General features: G+C 48.7%; 2 protein-coding genes across 2 annotated transcripts in view; both read right to left on the minus strand.

The window, feature by feature from the left end:
- Positions 1-320: 320 nt before the first annotated feature.
- LOC128341677 (zinc finger protein 420-like) overlaps positions 321-13,595 on the minus strand; it is a 31,547-nt gene continuing 18,272 nt past the window's right edge. Inside the window, exon 7 of the mRNA XM_053288084.1 lies at positions 321-1,711. Coding sequence (XP_053144059.1) covers positions 863-1,711 — 849 coding nt within the window. The 3' untranslated portion in view covers positions 321-862. The remainder of the gene's footprint in view (positions 1,712-13,595) is intronic.
- Positions 6,853-11,190, minus strand: LOC128341658 (zinc finger protein 202-like). Its single transcript, XM_053288072.1, has 4 exons — positions 11,039-11,190; positions 10,357-10,384; positions 9,079-9,500; positions 6,853-7,305 (listed from the first exon to the last, which is right to left on the minus strand). Exons 1-4 carry the CDS (start codon positions 11,141-11,143, stop codon positions 7,102-7,104), a joined length of 759 nt encoding a protein of 252 aa, XP_053144047.1. The 5' UTR covers positions 11,144-11,190; the 3' UTR covers positions 6,853-7,101.

A 13,595-nucleotide genomic window follows, 5' to 3' on the forward strand; every position in this document is an offset into this window, starting at 1 on the left:
GGGGGCCTGGGGTGTGCGGAGGCCCTGGACTTTGGGGGGGGGGGGCATTTTAAAATCTTGTCTCTGGGCCCACTCCAACCTTGCTACGCCCCTGGTCTGATGTATCATTTATCAGGGGTTCATGCACTTGGATCCCCAGATGCTGTTTGACTAGAATCCCATCATCTCCTGCCTTCAGCTAAGGGTGCGGGGAGTTGTAGTCCAACATCATTTGAGGAGACTCCCTCGATTAAATGAAGATATTTTCATATACAGCTGACAGCATGCTGAGATCACAGAACGCCCTCGACACAGGATTATAAGGAGCACATCAAATATAATACCAGGATCCAAGACAGTTTATTTTTAAAAAATCAGATATAATATCATGATTCAAGACAGAGTCCCGTTGGTCTTCAAAATGTGTCTTAGGCAGGCATCTGTACCCATGCATTTAGCCTTGCAATAGTTTGGACACACATGGAGGCAAAACCTGTCTATCACCTGAAGCTTCCCCGGCACACACACAAAGCCATGCCAAGAGAAGACCCTGACATATATTGAACATTTGTAAAAAAATGTGTCTCCGGTGTGAATCCCCTGTTGGTTATTAATGTTTGAGAAGAAAAGCAATTCTATAACTCTTTGCTTGCTTTCTTATGGGTATGAATCCTTTACTTAAAGGAATTCTATCCTACACCTTCACAAAAAGTAGCAGGCAGCTTACAAAAACCCCCACTAACAATAAAGCAATATATGTATCCAGTTCTTTTCATGTTCCAGGAATTTCAGGGAAATACAGAATATCACCCTGTGTGGTTTTTTTGTTTTTTTTTTAATTCTCTGTGCTCTGGCTAAAGATTTCTGCACACTCCAAATATTTCTATGCTTTCTCCCCAGTGTGGATTTTTTGATGGCAAGTTAGGCCTAAGCGCTGGCTGAAGCATTTCCCACACTCTGAACATTTATATGGTTTCTCTACTGTGTGGCTTCTTTGATGGGTAGTAAGGTGCGAGCTGCGTCTGAAGCTCTTTCCACATTCTGAGCACTGATATGGTCTCTCCCCTGTATGTATTCTTTGATGGGAAGTAAGGCTCGAACTGTGGCTGAAGCACTTTCCACACTCTGAACATATATATGGTTTCTCCCCTGTGTGGATTCTTTTGTGGGAAGCAAGATTTGAACTCCTGCCAAAGCTCTTTCCACAATCTGAGCAATGATATGGTTTCTCTCCTGTATGGATTCTTTGATGCCTAGTAAGACTAGTGCTTTCACTGAAGATCTTTCCACATTCTGAACATTGATATGATTTCTCCACTGTGCGGGTTCTTTGATGGCAAGTAAGTCTACAGTTGTTGCTGAAGCTCTTTCCACACTGTGAGTATGTAGATGGTTCACCTCCTGTGTGGATTCTCTGATGGAAAGCAAGGGTTGAGTTTTGAGTGAAGCTTTTTCCACATTCTAAGCACTGATATGGTTTCTCCCCTGTGTGTATTCTTTGGTGATAAGCAAGGCCTGAGCTCTGCCTGAAGCTCTTTCCACACTGTGAGCATTTATATGGTTTCTCCCCTGTGTGGATTCTTTGATGGGGAGTAAGCTGTGAGCTCTGGCTGAAGCGCTTTCCACACACCAAGCACTGATATGGTTTCTCCCCTGTATGGATTCTTTGATGGCAAATAAGGTCTGACCTCTGGCTGAAGCTCTTTCCACACACAGAGCAATTATATTTTTTCTTTCCTGTGACACTTATCTGATGTGTCCAGAGAGTTGATTTCCCATTTAAGGGAAGTTCCCCACATTGAGGGAACTCCTTCCTTCTGTTTCCCGTGCAAGATTGTTTTTGAATTGGCATTTCATGGAAGCCAGAGTGTTCACAATCAAGGAACTTTCCCCCCAGCTCCTGCTTTGCTTCTGTTTTTCTTCTCTGCAGTTCAGCCTCTTTGTCTTGCTCCCCTCCATCACCTGCTGAGATAAAGAAAGAAACCTGATGATCTCCCTCTTCCCCAACTGAAGAAATCCCCACCAGGAATTCAATTTTTCAAGCCGGGAGGCAAAGTCAGCTTTGAGAACCAAGAGTCCTTCTTTGAAGAAAAGACACAGACACGTTCCTCAACCCACAGAAGAAGGTGAGATGGATTGTACCCCATTTGAGAAGGGGCGGGGGGGGGGTCAAAACTTTTAACACTTTTTACTAATATGGATACTGGGGTATCAACAACCCCTACTGCACTGCATTTTAACTGAAAGATCACAGTGCTAGGGGTCAAAGAGACATGCTGTCATAATACTGTAATCACTCTTTATGTCCACAGATGCTTAGACTAGAACTTTTTCCTTTCATGTCTTGTGGAAAGGCACATAGAGGCTGAACACAGAAGATTTTTTTTTCTAGATTTGTAACCAGGGGTGTAGCTAAAATTGAGCAGATGGGTTCAAAGAACCTGGGGGTCCCCCAGTTCCACCCCTCCCTATTTTCTTCATTATCTCCCTCACTCCAAGGGGCCGCTGGAGAGAGGGGGGAACACCTCTATTTCCTTCTCAGAAGGGGGTACAATCCACCCCAATTCCTTCTGAGAGTTAAGCACACCCAGCAAACATGGAGGAATTCCAAGCTAACCAAACTGAACGACATTCCACTCTCCCGCCCCATAGAAGGACGGACAGTGGATCATGCGCACAGGAAACAGGGTAGGGCAAGGGGAAAGAGGGCTTGAACCAGAAGTAACATCCATATGTTCTCAGAACATGGCTGGTGTTTGCAGACCATGTTTTGAAATCATACTAAGGAGGCAATTGTGGGGAACAATGCAATAGATGCACTTCCTGGTCACATCAGAGGGAAAGGGAGCTTCAACCCAGACAAAAAGGACCCTCTCAGACCCCCTATTTCCTCCAAGGAGCCAGGAGATGGTAGGCTCATTCATATGAACCCAAACAGGGGCAGAGGATACGCCAGCCACAGCAGGAGAGCTGAATGTGCTCCCAGTCCACACATGTGAGAACTCAAAAAGCAGGTAAGGAGGAGGGGGAAGTGATTGTGTGGAAGATAGGACTGAGTAGGATGGCTTTTCATCTACCCTCCGAAAAATGCTGGGGACGGACTGTGGGTAGGGCCATGCCCATCCTACCCAGCTCCCGTCTCCCACACGATCACTCTCCCCTTTCCTACCTTGTTTTTGAGTTCACACAACCTCGGATCGGGATTGTGTTCAGCTCTCCTACCGCAGCTGTACTTTTTCACACAGGGCTTTTAAAGCCCTTGAGCTTGCATCTCCTCCAGAACGGAGGATGACATATTGACATATTGAGCAGATTTACCCCAAAGTCCCCGTGAGAACTTCAAATACAATTTGGGATTTTCACAGGACATTAAGAGTCTAGCCCGATTTATATCTGGGGTTAAAAAAAAATCCACTTTTTGCATAGTTTTTTGGGACAACGTTGAGTTTGCAGTAAAGCCTTGCAGTAAACTCATGGTAAAGCTTGCTGTGTGAACAACAAGAAGTATTTATATACCACTTTTCAACAAAAGTTTCCAAAGCGGTTTACATCCTCTCTAATAAAACGCTTGGTGTCCATCTGTGGACGGACACCAAGCATGCGTTCGTGCCTGCCTGTTCTGGGCATGCGCTCTGCGCATGCCCAGAACAGAGCAGGGAGACACGACCGCCAGCACCCGGCAGCCATCTTGGGTGACCAGAAGCGGCCGCCCCAAGAAGCCGGGTAAGCGGAGGCGGGGGACACTGGCCGAGGCCTGGCCGCACCGCCGAAGCCGGGCGGGGGGAAGAGGCGGCGGGGGAAGCCGGCCGAGGTGGTGGCAGAGCTGCCGCCGAGGCCTGGCGCCGCCGTCGAAGCCGGGCAGGAGGGAGGAAAAAATGCTGCTGCGGCCGAAGCCGCTGACCTACCACCCTCCCTCCCAACTGCCGAGCCCACCTTACCCCGGCCCGTGTCAGTCGGGCGCAGATAGACCTTAAATTCAGAGGCAGAGAGGAGCTCGCAAGCAGAGCTCCTCTCTGTGCAAAGCCTCTTCCCGAAATGGCGTTTTGGGTGCAAAGGACGCCTACTGCGTCCTTTACGTCCATGCTGCCAGTTCCGGCACAGCCTTTGCACAGAGAGGAGCTCTATTTGCAAGCTCCTCTCTGCCTCTGAAATTAAGGATTCCACTGCCTCCTCTCGCCGGGTGGCGCTTCCTCTTGGCGGCTGGCCCGGCCGCCACCGCCTCTCGCTGGGTGGCACTTTCTTCCGGCAGCCGCTGCCGCTTCCTTTCACCGGCCAGCAGCCACTCGCCTTCTTCTCCCCCTCCCCTCACTCACAAAATCTCACGAGAGTTGCCACACATGGGATTAGTCACGGGTATGTCTTAGCAAATTAAAGATAGATAGATAGATAGATAGATAGATAGATAGATAGATAGATAAGATGGCTCCCTGCCCCCAAAGGGCTCACAATCTAAAAAAGAAACCTAGATAGACACCAGCAATAGTAACTGGAAGTATTGTGCTGAGGGTGGATAGGGTCAGTTTCTCTCACTCTGCTAAATAGAATAAATCACCATGTTTAAAAGGTGCCTCTTTGCCCAGTAGCAGGGGTCAGCTTCTTGGCAGCTCCTCTGACCCTGGTTTGGGTTGTCTGAATGAGGCTGGTCTCTGACATCCAATTCCGAAGCCATCAACAATGACTATGAAAACTCTATTAAAAAGGAAGGCTAAAGAGGCGACAGAATCCTGCTAGCTCATTAGCGCAGGATGTGCGAGTTTTACTATTATCCTTAGGGTTTGAGCTATATTGCCTGGTGGGCTCTGGCTGGAAATACATTGTAGGAACAGGGAGAGAACATGGACCAGATATTGCCATCCTGGGTGAAGTCCCTACAGCCAAGCTGCAGACTAATCAATGCATCAATGCCTGTTTTTAGCATAGATCTGTCAAGGGTGGATCCTTACCTAGAAAGGTCAGATGCTCCCAGTTCTCCAGCATGACTTCCCTCTGCAGAGCCCTTTGGTCTGGATCCAACAGGGCCCACTCCTCCTCCGTGAAATGCACGGCCAGCTCCTCACAGGGTAACAGACTCTCAAAAGAAAAAACCACAAAATATGTCATAGGAATATAAGAAGCTGTCTTTTACCGAGTCAGACCCTTGGTCCATCTAGCTCAGAATTGTCTGCACTGACTGGCAGCAGCTCCCCAGGGTTACAGGCAGGAGGCTTTCCCAACGCTATCTTCTGCCAGGGATTGAACCAGGGACTCCTGCATGCAAAGCAAATACATGACCATTGAACCATGGACCCATCTCCTAAGGGGAATATCTTCCTGTAGTCACCCATCCAAGTGCAAACCAAGGCAAGCACTGCTTAGCAAAAGGGACAACAATCTACAAAGAAACCAATAATATAGCTATATAAATACACAGAAAGACAGTACACCTAGATTCTACAATTATGGCACATTTATTATAACTAATATAAACTGTTGTTAAAAACATACATCATTAAGTCATTAAAACTTGGTAGACTTAAAATACAAACTTCCTATGTAGAAGAATTATATAAATACTGGCAGGATATGTCCAAAGTCCAGTCTCATCAATATCCAGAACTGTAATGCAGTTCCAAAATGAGATAACTCATCAATGGGGAGGGGGGGACAATGGGTATATAGCAATATTATTGGATTCTTTGTAGACTGTAGGAACATAGGAAGCTGCCTTATACCGAGTCAGACCATTGGTCCATCTAGCTCAGTACTGTCTACACAGACTGGCAGCGGCTTCTCCAAGGTTGTAGGCAGGACTCTCTCTCAGCCCTGTCTTGGAGATGCCAGGGAGATGCCAGATGCACTTGGAACCTTCTGCACACAAGCATGCAGGTGCTCTTCCCAGAGTGGCTCCATCCCCTAAGGGGGATATCTTACAGTGCTCACACATGTAGTCTCCCATTCAAATGCAAACCAGGGTGGACCCTGCTTAGCAAACGGGACAAGTCATGCTTGCTACCACAAGACCAGCTCTTCTCCCATACGGAAGCTGCCATATACCGAGTCAGACCATTGGTCCATCTAGCTCAGTATTGTCTACACAGACTGGCAGCGGCTTCTCCAAGGTTGCAGGCTGGAGTCTCTCTTGGCCCTCTCTTGGAGATGCTGCCAGGGAGGGAACTTGGAACCTTCTGCATGCAAGCCATTCTTTTGAATCCAGTTACAATGGTTTGTACCTTTTGTATTTAGCAAAGGGGACCATTCATGCTTGTTACTGCAAGACTGGCTCTCCAATTCACAGGTATTGTGAAAGTCCAGAAAGCTACAAGTGAGGTTGCAGGGGGAGGTTCTCCTGCAGGACCTCATAAGAACATAAGAACAGCCCTGCTGGATCAGGCCCAAGAAGGCCCATCTAGTCCAGCATCCTGTTTCACACAGTGGCCCACCAGATGCCGCTGGAAGTCACAGACAGGAGTTGAGGGCGTGCCCTCCCTCCTGCTGTCACTCCCCTGCAACTGGTACTCAGAGGCACCCTGCCCTTGAGGCTGGAGGTGGCCCACAGCCCTCTGACTAGTAGCCATTGATAGACCTCTCCTCCATGAAGTCATCCAAACCCCTCTTAAAGCCATCCAGGTTGTTGGCTGTCACCACGTCCTGTGGCAGAGAATTCCACAAGTGGATCACAAGTGGAACCTCCAGGTTCCCTAGGGGCCTTCAATGCCCATCAGCAAGACAAAATCAAATAGAAAGGGTTCTATTCTTCAGGCCCATTGAGAAATGTAATCTACCAATTTCTCCAATGAGGTTACCTTATTCCACCGCACAGCAACGATTTCCACTTGGCCACAGTAAGGGGAGCACCAGGAACCAGACTCCATGGTCCTTCCACCATCTGTGAGACAGACAACGGAGGTGAGACAACGCAAAATGCTTGTAAAGCATTTCTGTTCCTTCCATGAGATCAAATTGTCTCCAGATCAGTTGTGGACAGAATGGCGGTTTAGACTTATGCTTTATGTCTTAAAATACTGAGAACATAAAAACCTCAGAAGTGCCTCACTGGATCAGACTCAAGGCCCGCATGGACCAGCACCCTGCGGCCTTCCAAATGCAAGAGCAGTAAGAGAGAAGCGCCTGCCACACTGAGGCTTAAGAGGAAAATGAAAGCAGCCCACACTCACCAGGTATACTCAGGAGAAGGTAACCAAAGGGAATTATAGCCCACGAATCCTTACCCAGCAAGGAGGCACCCCTGTCACCCGCCTGTATCACCCGTTGGACCGGTCTCTGCCCAGGATCTGATAGAGCTTCTTCTGCCTCAGGGAAGTTCGTGGCCACTTCAGCTAACAGACCCTGTACCCAAAAGAACAGTGAGGGTTGCAGACAGGGAATGGGAAGAGGGACCGAAAGAGGGAGGGGGTCAAAACCCAAAGACTGCAGTCTCTTTGGATCCGGGTCACCTTCTTAATTTATTTTGCCTTCCATAGTCCTGCACCCATATGTCTTTGGCAGGCGAGTGCATACAGACTTGGTGCTGATCCAATATGGGCATCAAACGGGAACTGAATCTGATCGTTTCAGACTCACTAATAAAACCAGGGAAGGAGGCAGGATGGGGAGGAGCTATTGCAGCCAGTAGCTCTTCTGCATTCCCCGCACTCAGGGAATTATATAAATAATTCTGTCCTTAGGGCATGGCAAGCAGGGCGACCTCCCCAGGCCCCACTCTTTTAACCCTCATTAGAACTGGAAGGACAGGCCTGCCTGCACTCATAGAGCAAAGCTTTCCTGGCTGCAGCAATCAAACTCAATCTGCTGGGAGGAAAGCGACTCTCCTTGTCAGGAGCGCCACAGTGGAACATAGCAACATAGGAAGCTGCCATATACTGAGTCAGACCATAGGTCCATCTAGCTCAGTATTGTCTACACAGACTGGCAGCGGCTTCTCCAAGGTTGTAGGCAGGACTCTCTCTCCGCCCTATCTTGGAGATGATGCCAGGGAGGGAACTTGGAACCTTCTGCACCCAAGCATGCAGGTGCTCTTCCCAAAGCGGCCCTATCCCCTAAGGGGAATATCTTACAGTGCTTACATGAAGTCTCCTATTCAAATGCAAACTAGGGTAGACCCTGCTTAGCAAAGGGGATAATTCATGCTTGCTACCAGTCACCTTAAGTGGCGCAGTGGGGAAATACTTGCCGGTTGCCGGTTTGAATCCCTGCTGGTACTGGATCGTGCAGCTGTGATATAGGAAGATGTTGAACGGCATCATCTCATACTGCGCGGGGGGAGGCAATAGTAAACCCCTCCTGTATTCTACCAAAGCCAACCACAGGGCTCTGTGTGCACCAGGAGTCGAAACTGACTTGATGGCACACTTGATCTTTACCTCAAGACCAGCTCTCCTGGTCATCAAGTGTCACGTCGCCCTCTGCCAGCACCCTCGCCCCACACATTCAGAAGAAGTTCTGGCTTTTAGGCTTTGGTTAGTAATGGCCTGTATGGGAAAAGTGGGGGTGGGCCTTTAACTAAGCCACAGGTGTGGCTTGTTCCCACTCACTTTTCTCGCCCCAGTTACGTCATTCTGCCTCACCTCTCTTGCCACATTCCGCCTCACCTCTCTTGCCACCGTATTAACCGCAGGCGCGTGGGCTGCTTATTTGCTTGGTTCCCCTACCTGCGCGAATGACTCCCTGGGGTCAATAAAGTGGCTGGGGAGGCAAGGTAGCCAGGGAAGAGAGGTGGGTGGGAGCAAGCCACTCCTGTGGGTCATTCCCACCCACCCCGTTCCATGTGTATGGGAGACTATTAGATTTAGACACTATTAGATTTTTCTTCCTTATATTTAGCAGGCCAGAGCAACTGGCCCTGTCCAACCCCAGCACAGCATCCTTCCAGTGGTTGTTGCTGGCATCTGCCTTATGTTTCTTTTTAGATTGTGAGCCCTTTGGGGACAGGGGAACATCTTATTTATGTACTATTTATATATCTGTGTAAACTGCTTTGTGAACTTTGGTTGAAGAGCAATATATAAATATTTGTTGTGGTGGTAGCAGAACTCTTCTTTAGATGACCATTCCACGCACTCTCGGGCCCAGAGAGCCACCAGAATGAACTGTTCTTCTCACCTGCTGTTCTTCCTGCCTCTTGTCCTCTGCCTGGCTCAGGAGGAAACCTTCTGCCAGGGCCACTGCCTGGGAACTGGTCTCTGCTCCACACTCTCTGACCCAGCTCTCCAGCTCTGGGGGCAGGACAGTCAGGAATTGCTCCAGGATCACCAGGTCGAGGATCTGAGCTTTTGTGTTTTTCCCCGGCTTCAGCCACTGGTGGCAAAGGTTGTGGAGTTGGCCGCAAAGCTCTCGGGGGCCCTCGGCCTCCTGGTAGCAGAACCGCCTGAAGCGCTGGCACTGCGCATCTGTGCTGGTGGTGTCCAGCCTCTTCTGCTTTGCCTTTTCCCAGAATTCCCCAGTGCTTCCACCCTCATGACCTCTAACCACTCTGGTGCCAGCTGAGTCTTGCTCTGCCATCTTGGCTCCGTTCCCCAAGTGTTCTTTCAAGAAAGATGGAACAGAGAGAGAGAATAAACTGACAACATTCACCATTAGATGTAAAACCTATTACACAATCCCTCCCCACCACCACCTGCTACAACTTCAGCAACAGCAAATATTGGTGAAAACCTTATACTGAGCCCCCACCAACCATTCCCTCTTGAAACTTTAGGGCTGGATGAAAAGGATCTGGGACTATGCACAAGTCCCCACCACCAACAACCACAATAAACCCAGAATAAAGAAAAATAGACTATGAGGTCATTCACATAATCAAAAACTGCGTTCTACCAGGTTTTAGATATATCTGTGCTCCCAATTTTCCGTTGTGTGGAAGCAAGGTAAGAGGAATACCTGGGTAGAATTGATTGGGTAGAAGCAAGGTAGGAGGGAGATAAGAACATAAGAACAGCCCTGCTGGATCAGGCCCAAGGCTCATCTAGTCCAGCATCCTGTTTCGCACAGTGGCCCACCAGATGCCCACAGGCAGGAGTTGAGGGTGTGCCCTCTCTCCTGCTGTTACTCCCCTGCAACTGGTACTCAGAGCTTTCAGTTCCACACAACTGAAAACTGGGAGCACACACAGCTCCCAAACCTGGGTAGAATAGAGTTTTTGATTGTGTGAATGACCTCTGTGCGTATGAAGGAAGACCCAAGCTATAGTAGAGGTTCCTGACTTTATTGCTAACATTTGATTTTTCACCATGCTTAAGTAAGAGATGCACTCCAAGGATAAACTGAAACATTTTGTCATGGGCCACACTTGTTATAGCTAATCAGTTATCATTTATTTCTTTGTTTTTCATATTTATGCGACAGTAAGGCTGCATATAGAACTTTTTAAAAAATGTATACCTCGCCTCTTCAGCACAACAGGTACGCTCTGAAAATGATATAAAATTAATAGATATTAACTAAAAACAAGCTTCAGTTAAAGCCAAATGCAAAATTACAAGTTAAGAAGTTTAAAAAGTTAAAACCCACACCAGATAAAAATTTTAAAATGCCTCTCTAAAGAGATGGCAACATCAGCCAATGCAGCTGGTCAAGTAGAGAAAAGCAAGGCTGAAATTCCCTCTTCTGGGCATCTCTTAAAGGTACAGGAGACCTCTCCTCTTTTCCATATGGCAGACCTATGTGAAGGTGCTGTGTAGCTATGGAGAAGTGGGATGGACATATTTAAAACAGGTAAATCCATGTTTTTCCTTCCTGTTAAGATGTTTAAGGCAGTAGTTTAGCAAGAAAACATGGGGGAACGTCGTGGGTCAGAGTCAGATGTCATCCCACCACCCCGTAAGAATTTTAAATTTTATCCCAGAGGCCTGAAAGTCTGGCTAGTGTACAATTTCATGATTATTATTTTTTTAAGGTACCGATTTGGGTGTTGCCTTCTGAAATTAAAGAGTTGGGAGAGGGGAAACGGGAGATCCCTCACTTGCTCTGGCCTTGCTCTGCTTCATTCTCCAGCTGGGGTTTTCCAAGCCACCACCCCACCCCACCAACCACAACTGTCCCACCAGAGGCATTTTGCACTCACCAGGTCTCTTGGATAGGATTGTGCTGCAAATACTACAGGCTTCTTTCCTACGAGTGTGGGGGCCAGAGGAGTGAGTCCTTCACTGCACACCCCTCCCCATCCCATGCCTCTCTAGGAATTACCACTCCCTCGCTTTAACCCTTATGAATCTCCCCCCGGAAGCCAAGCCGAAGAACAAAAGACGGGTTTTTACTTCTTGGAGATGTTCACTGCAAGGGTTAAAACGAACCCGGCGCCGAGAGGCATTTGCAGCGGAATGAAGATGATCTGGAGCGGCTTCTTCTTGCTCAGCCTCTCACCCCAATTCTTCTGCAAAGGGTTTCCCATCTGTTCATGCAGCAAGAACTGCCTTCTTCGAGGGGATCTGGTGAATGTAAAGGGAGTGTGGAATGCAGCAGAGGGAAAGTGGAGCTACAAAGACGGAAAGAGCCAGTGTGGTGTAGTGGTTCGAGTGTTGGACTAGGACCCGAGAGCCCCGAGTTCAAATCCCCATTCAGCCATGAAACTCACTGGGTGACTCTGGGCCAGGCGCTTCTCTCTCAGCCTAACCTACCTCACAGGATTGTTGTGAGGATAAACATAACTATGTACACTATGTATGAGCGGGATAGAAATGCAAAAATAAATAAACTAAAATAAAGGTGGGGAAGGGGCTCTGGAAGGGTCCAGGCAGGGAATGGAGGCAGGGGGAATAAGGAGAGACAGAAAGTAGTAGATCCCCACTTCCCTCCTCTCTGCTCAGCCAAGGAGTTCCTGACATGACAGGGACCGACCTAGATGTCCTGTGCTGTCTGGTTCCTACCTGATGAGGACTCGTGTGAGAGAACTTCCTTGCAGTCAGTCCCTAGACCCAACTGGAGCCTTATTTCCATCTTTTAGCCTTGCTGGGAGAAGTTCTTCTGCTGGCTGCAACCTGGGATCGCGCACTCTTGCTTTTACGATATTTTCCAGCCTTGCTGTGTTGTAATATTTTGCGGGCAGAGTCGTGTGTGTTGGCTGGGCAGAACTTACCGGCCCCGTGTGCCCTTCACAAGCAGGGCGTAGTGAGCGGCGTCGAGGCGGCCGCGGTCCCCATGCAGGCGGCCTCTCCACTGGCAGGGTCGCGCGCACCCCCACTCACCTGGCTTCCCCATCAGAAGACGGCCCGATGGAAGGAGGAGGATGGGCGAAGTCAGGGGAATGGGTGGGGGGCGGAGTGGGGGCACCCTCCTTCCCTCGGTGGGACTGAGGAGGATGGGCAGAGCCCAACCAGAGGGGCTGCGCCCAGCCAGCCTCCTCCCGTCCTCCTCGACTGGGCTCCCAGCCGAAAGGAGAGGGCGCGCACGGGCTCCCCATCGGCACTCGGGTGGAGAGGGAACGGCTGAAGGAGGCCTGTTGTTGCCGGTGGCTGTCACCGCTGGCGGGGGGAGATCTGGCCAGGGGAAGAAGCGGATCTCGGCGGCTCCTCCGAGGCTCCTCCTGCAAGCAGGGCAGAGAACCGTCTGCTCTATTACAGCTCCGCGCCTGTTCACAAGTTCTCAGCCTGGTCCGTCCCTCTTGAATACCGACACGGGGAAAAATTATATGCCGCTTTTCAACAAAAGTTCCCAAAGCGGTTTGCATATAATTTTTAAAAAATCACCTCTCAAAATCACCATGAGTATGAGAAGGGAAAGAATCGCTTTGACTACACACTGCGGTCTTTCTGCGAGGCTCCAGGTACACACAGCTGAAGAAAACACGTGTGCAAGAACGCGAACCACCAATGCAACTCCATCTTCTGAGATGGGTCAGGAAGGGGGCAGGTAAGTGTGGCAAATGTTAATGAAAAGAGGTCTTTATGAAAGCCAGAAGCTGTGGGGTGGAGCTGGGATGTAATCTTATAATGGACATGTGGTGAGAGAACAACCCCTCTATTTTCAATGGCATGACTAAGTTTTGAGGAACGCCTACAGAAATTTAGTAGTCCTTAGAGTAACTCCCGAGTTATTGAGTCATTTAGTCAAGCTGTCAGCCACTATCCTCACATTCAAAATGTACTTTTTAAATTAGTACAGAATTTTGGAGGAGTGGAGTTCCTGACTAAAGGCAGCTAGCTTCACATGACCACTGGACAGTGTTCCATCTAAGGCATGTACGCATGCTCACACATTTTTGGGTGAATGCTCAGTTAATTTTAGATCCCACTCAGGTTGAATCTTGAAAGCAAAAAGGAAGTTTGAAAAGAATAAGGGAGGTGAAAAGAGAGTTTGAGGAACATTTAGCTAAAAGTATCAAGGGGAATAACAAAAACATCAGAAGCAGGAAGCCTGCCAGGGAGGCGGTTGGACTGTTAAGACAATGAGGGAGTGAAAGGAATTATTAAGGAGGATATGGAGGTTGCAGAGAAGCTACATGAGTTCTTTGCATCTGCCCTCAAGACAGAGGATACTGCGCGTATACCTGTTCTTGAACTAGGCTTCCCAGGGACCGAGGCTAAAGATCTAAATCAAATATAGGTGACAAGAGATGATATTCTAAACTGTCTGGAGAAATTAAGAACTAGCAAATCGCCAGGGCCAGATGGCAACCATCCAAG

This window comes from Hemicordylus capensis, chromosome 2, assembly GCF_027244095.1.
Source record: "Hemicordylus capensis ecotype Gifberg chromosome 2, rHemCap1.1.pri, whole genome shotgun sequence".
NCBI classification, from domain to species: domain Eukaryota; kingdom Metazoa; phylum Chordata; class Lepidosauria; order Squamata; family Cordylidae; genus Hemicordylus; species Hemicordylus capensis.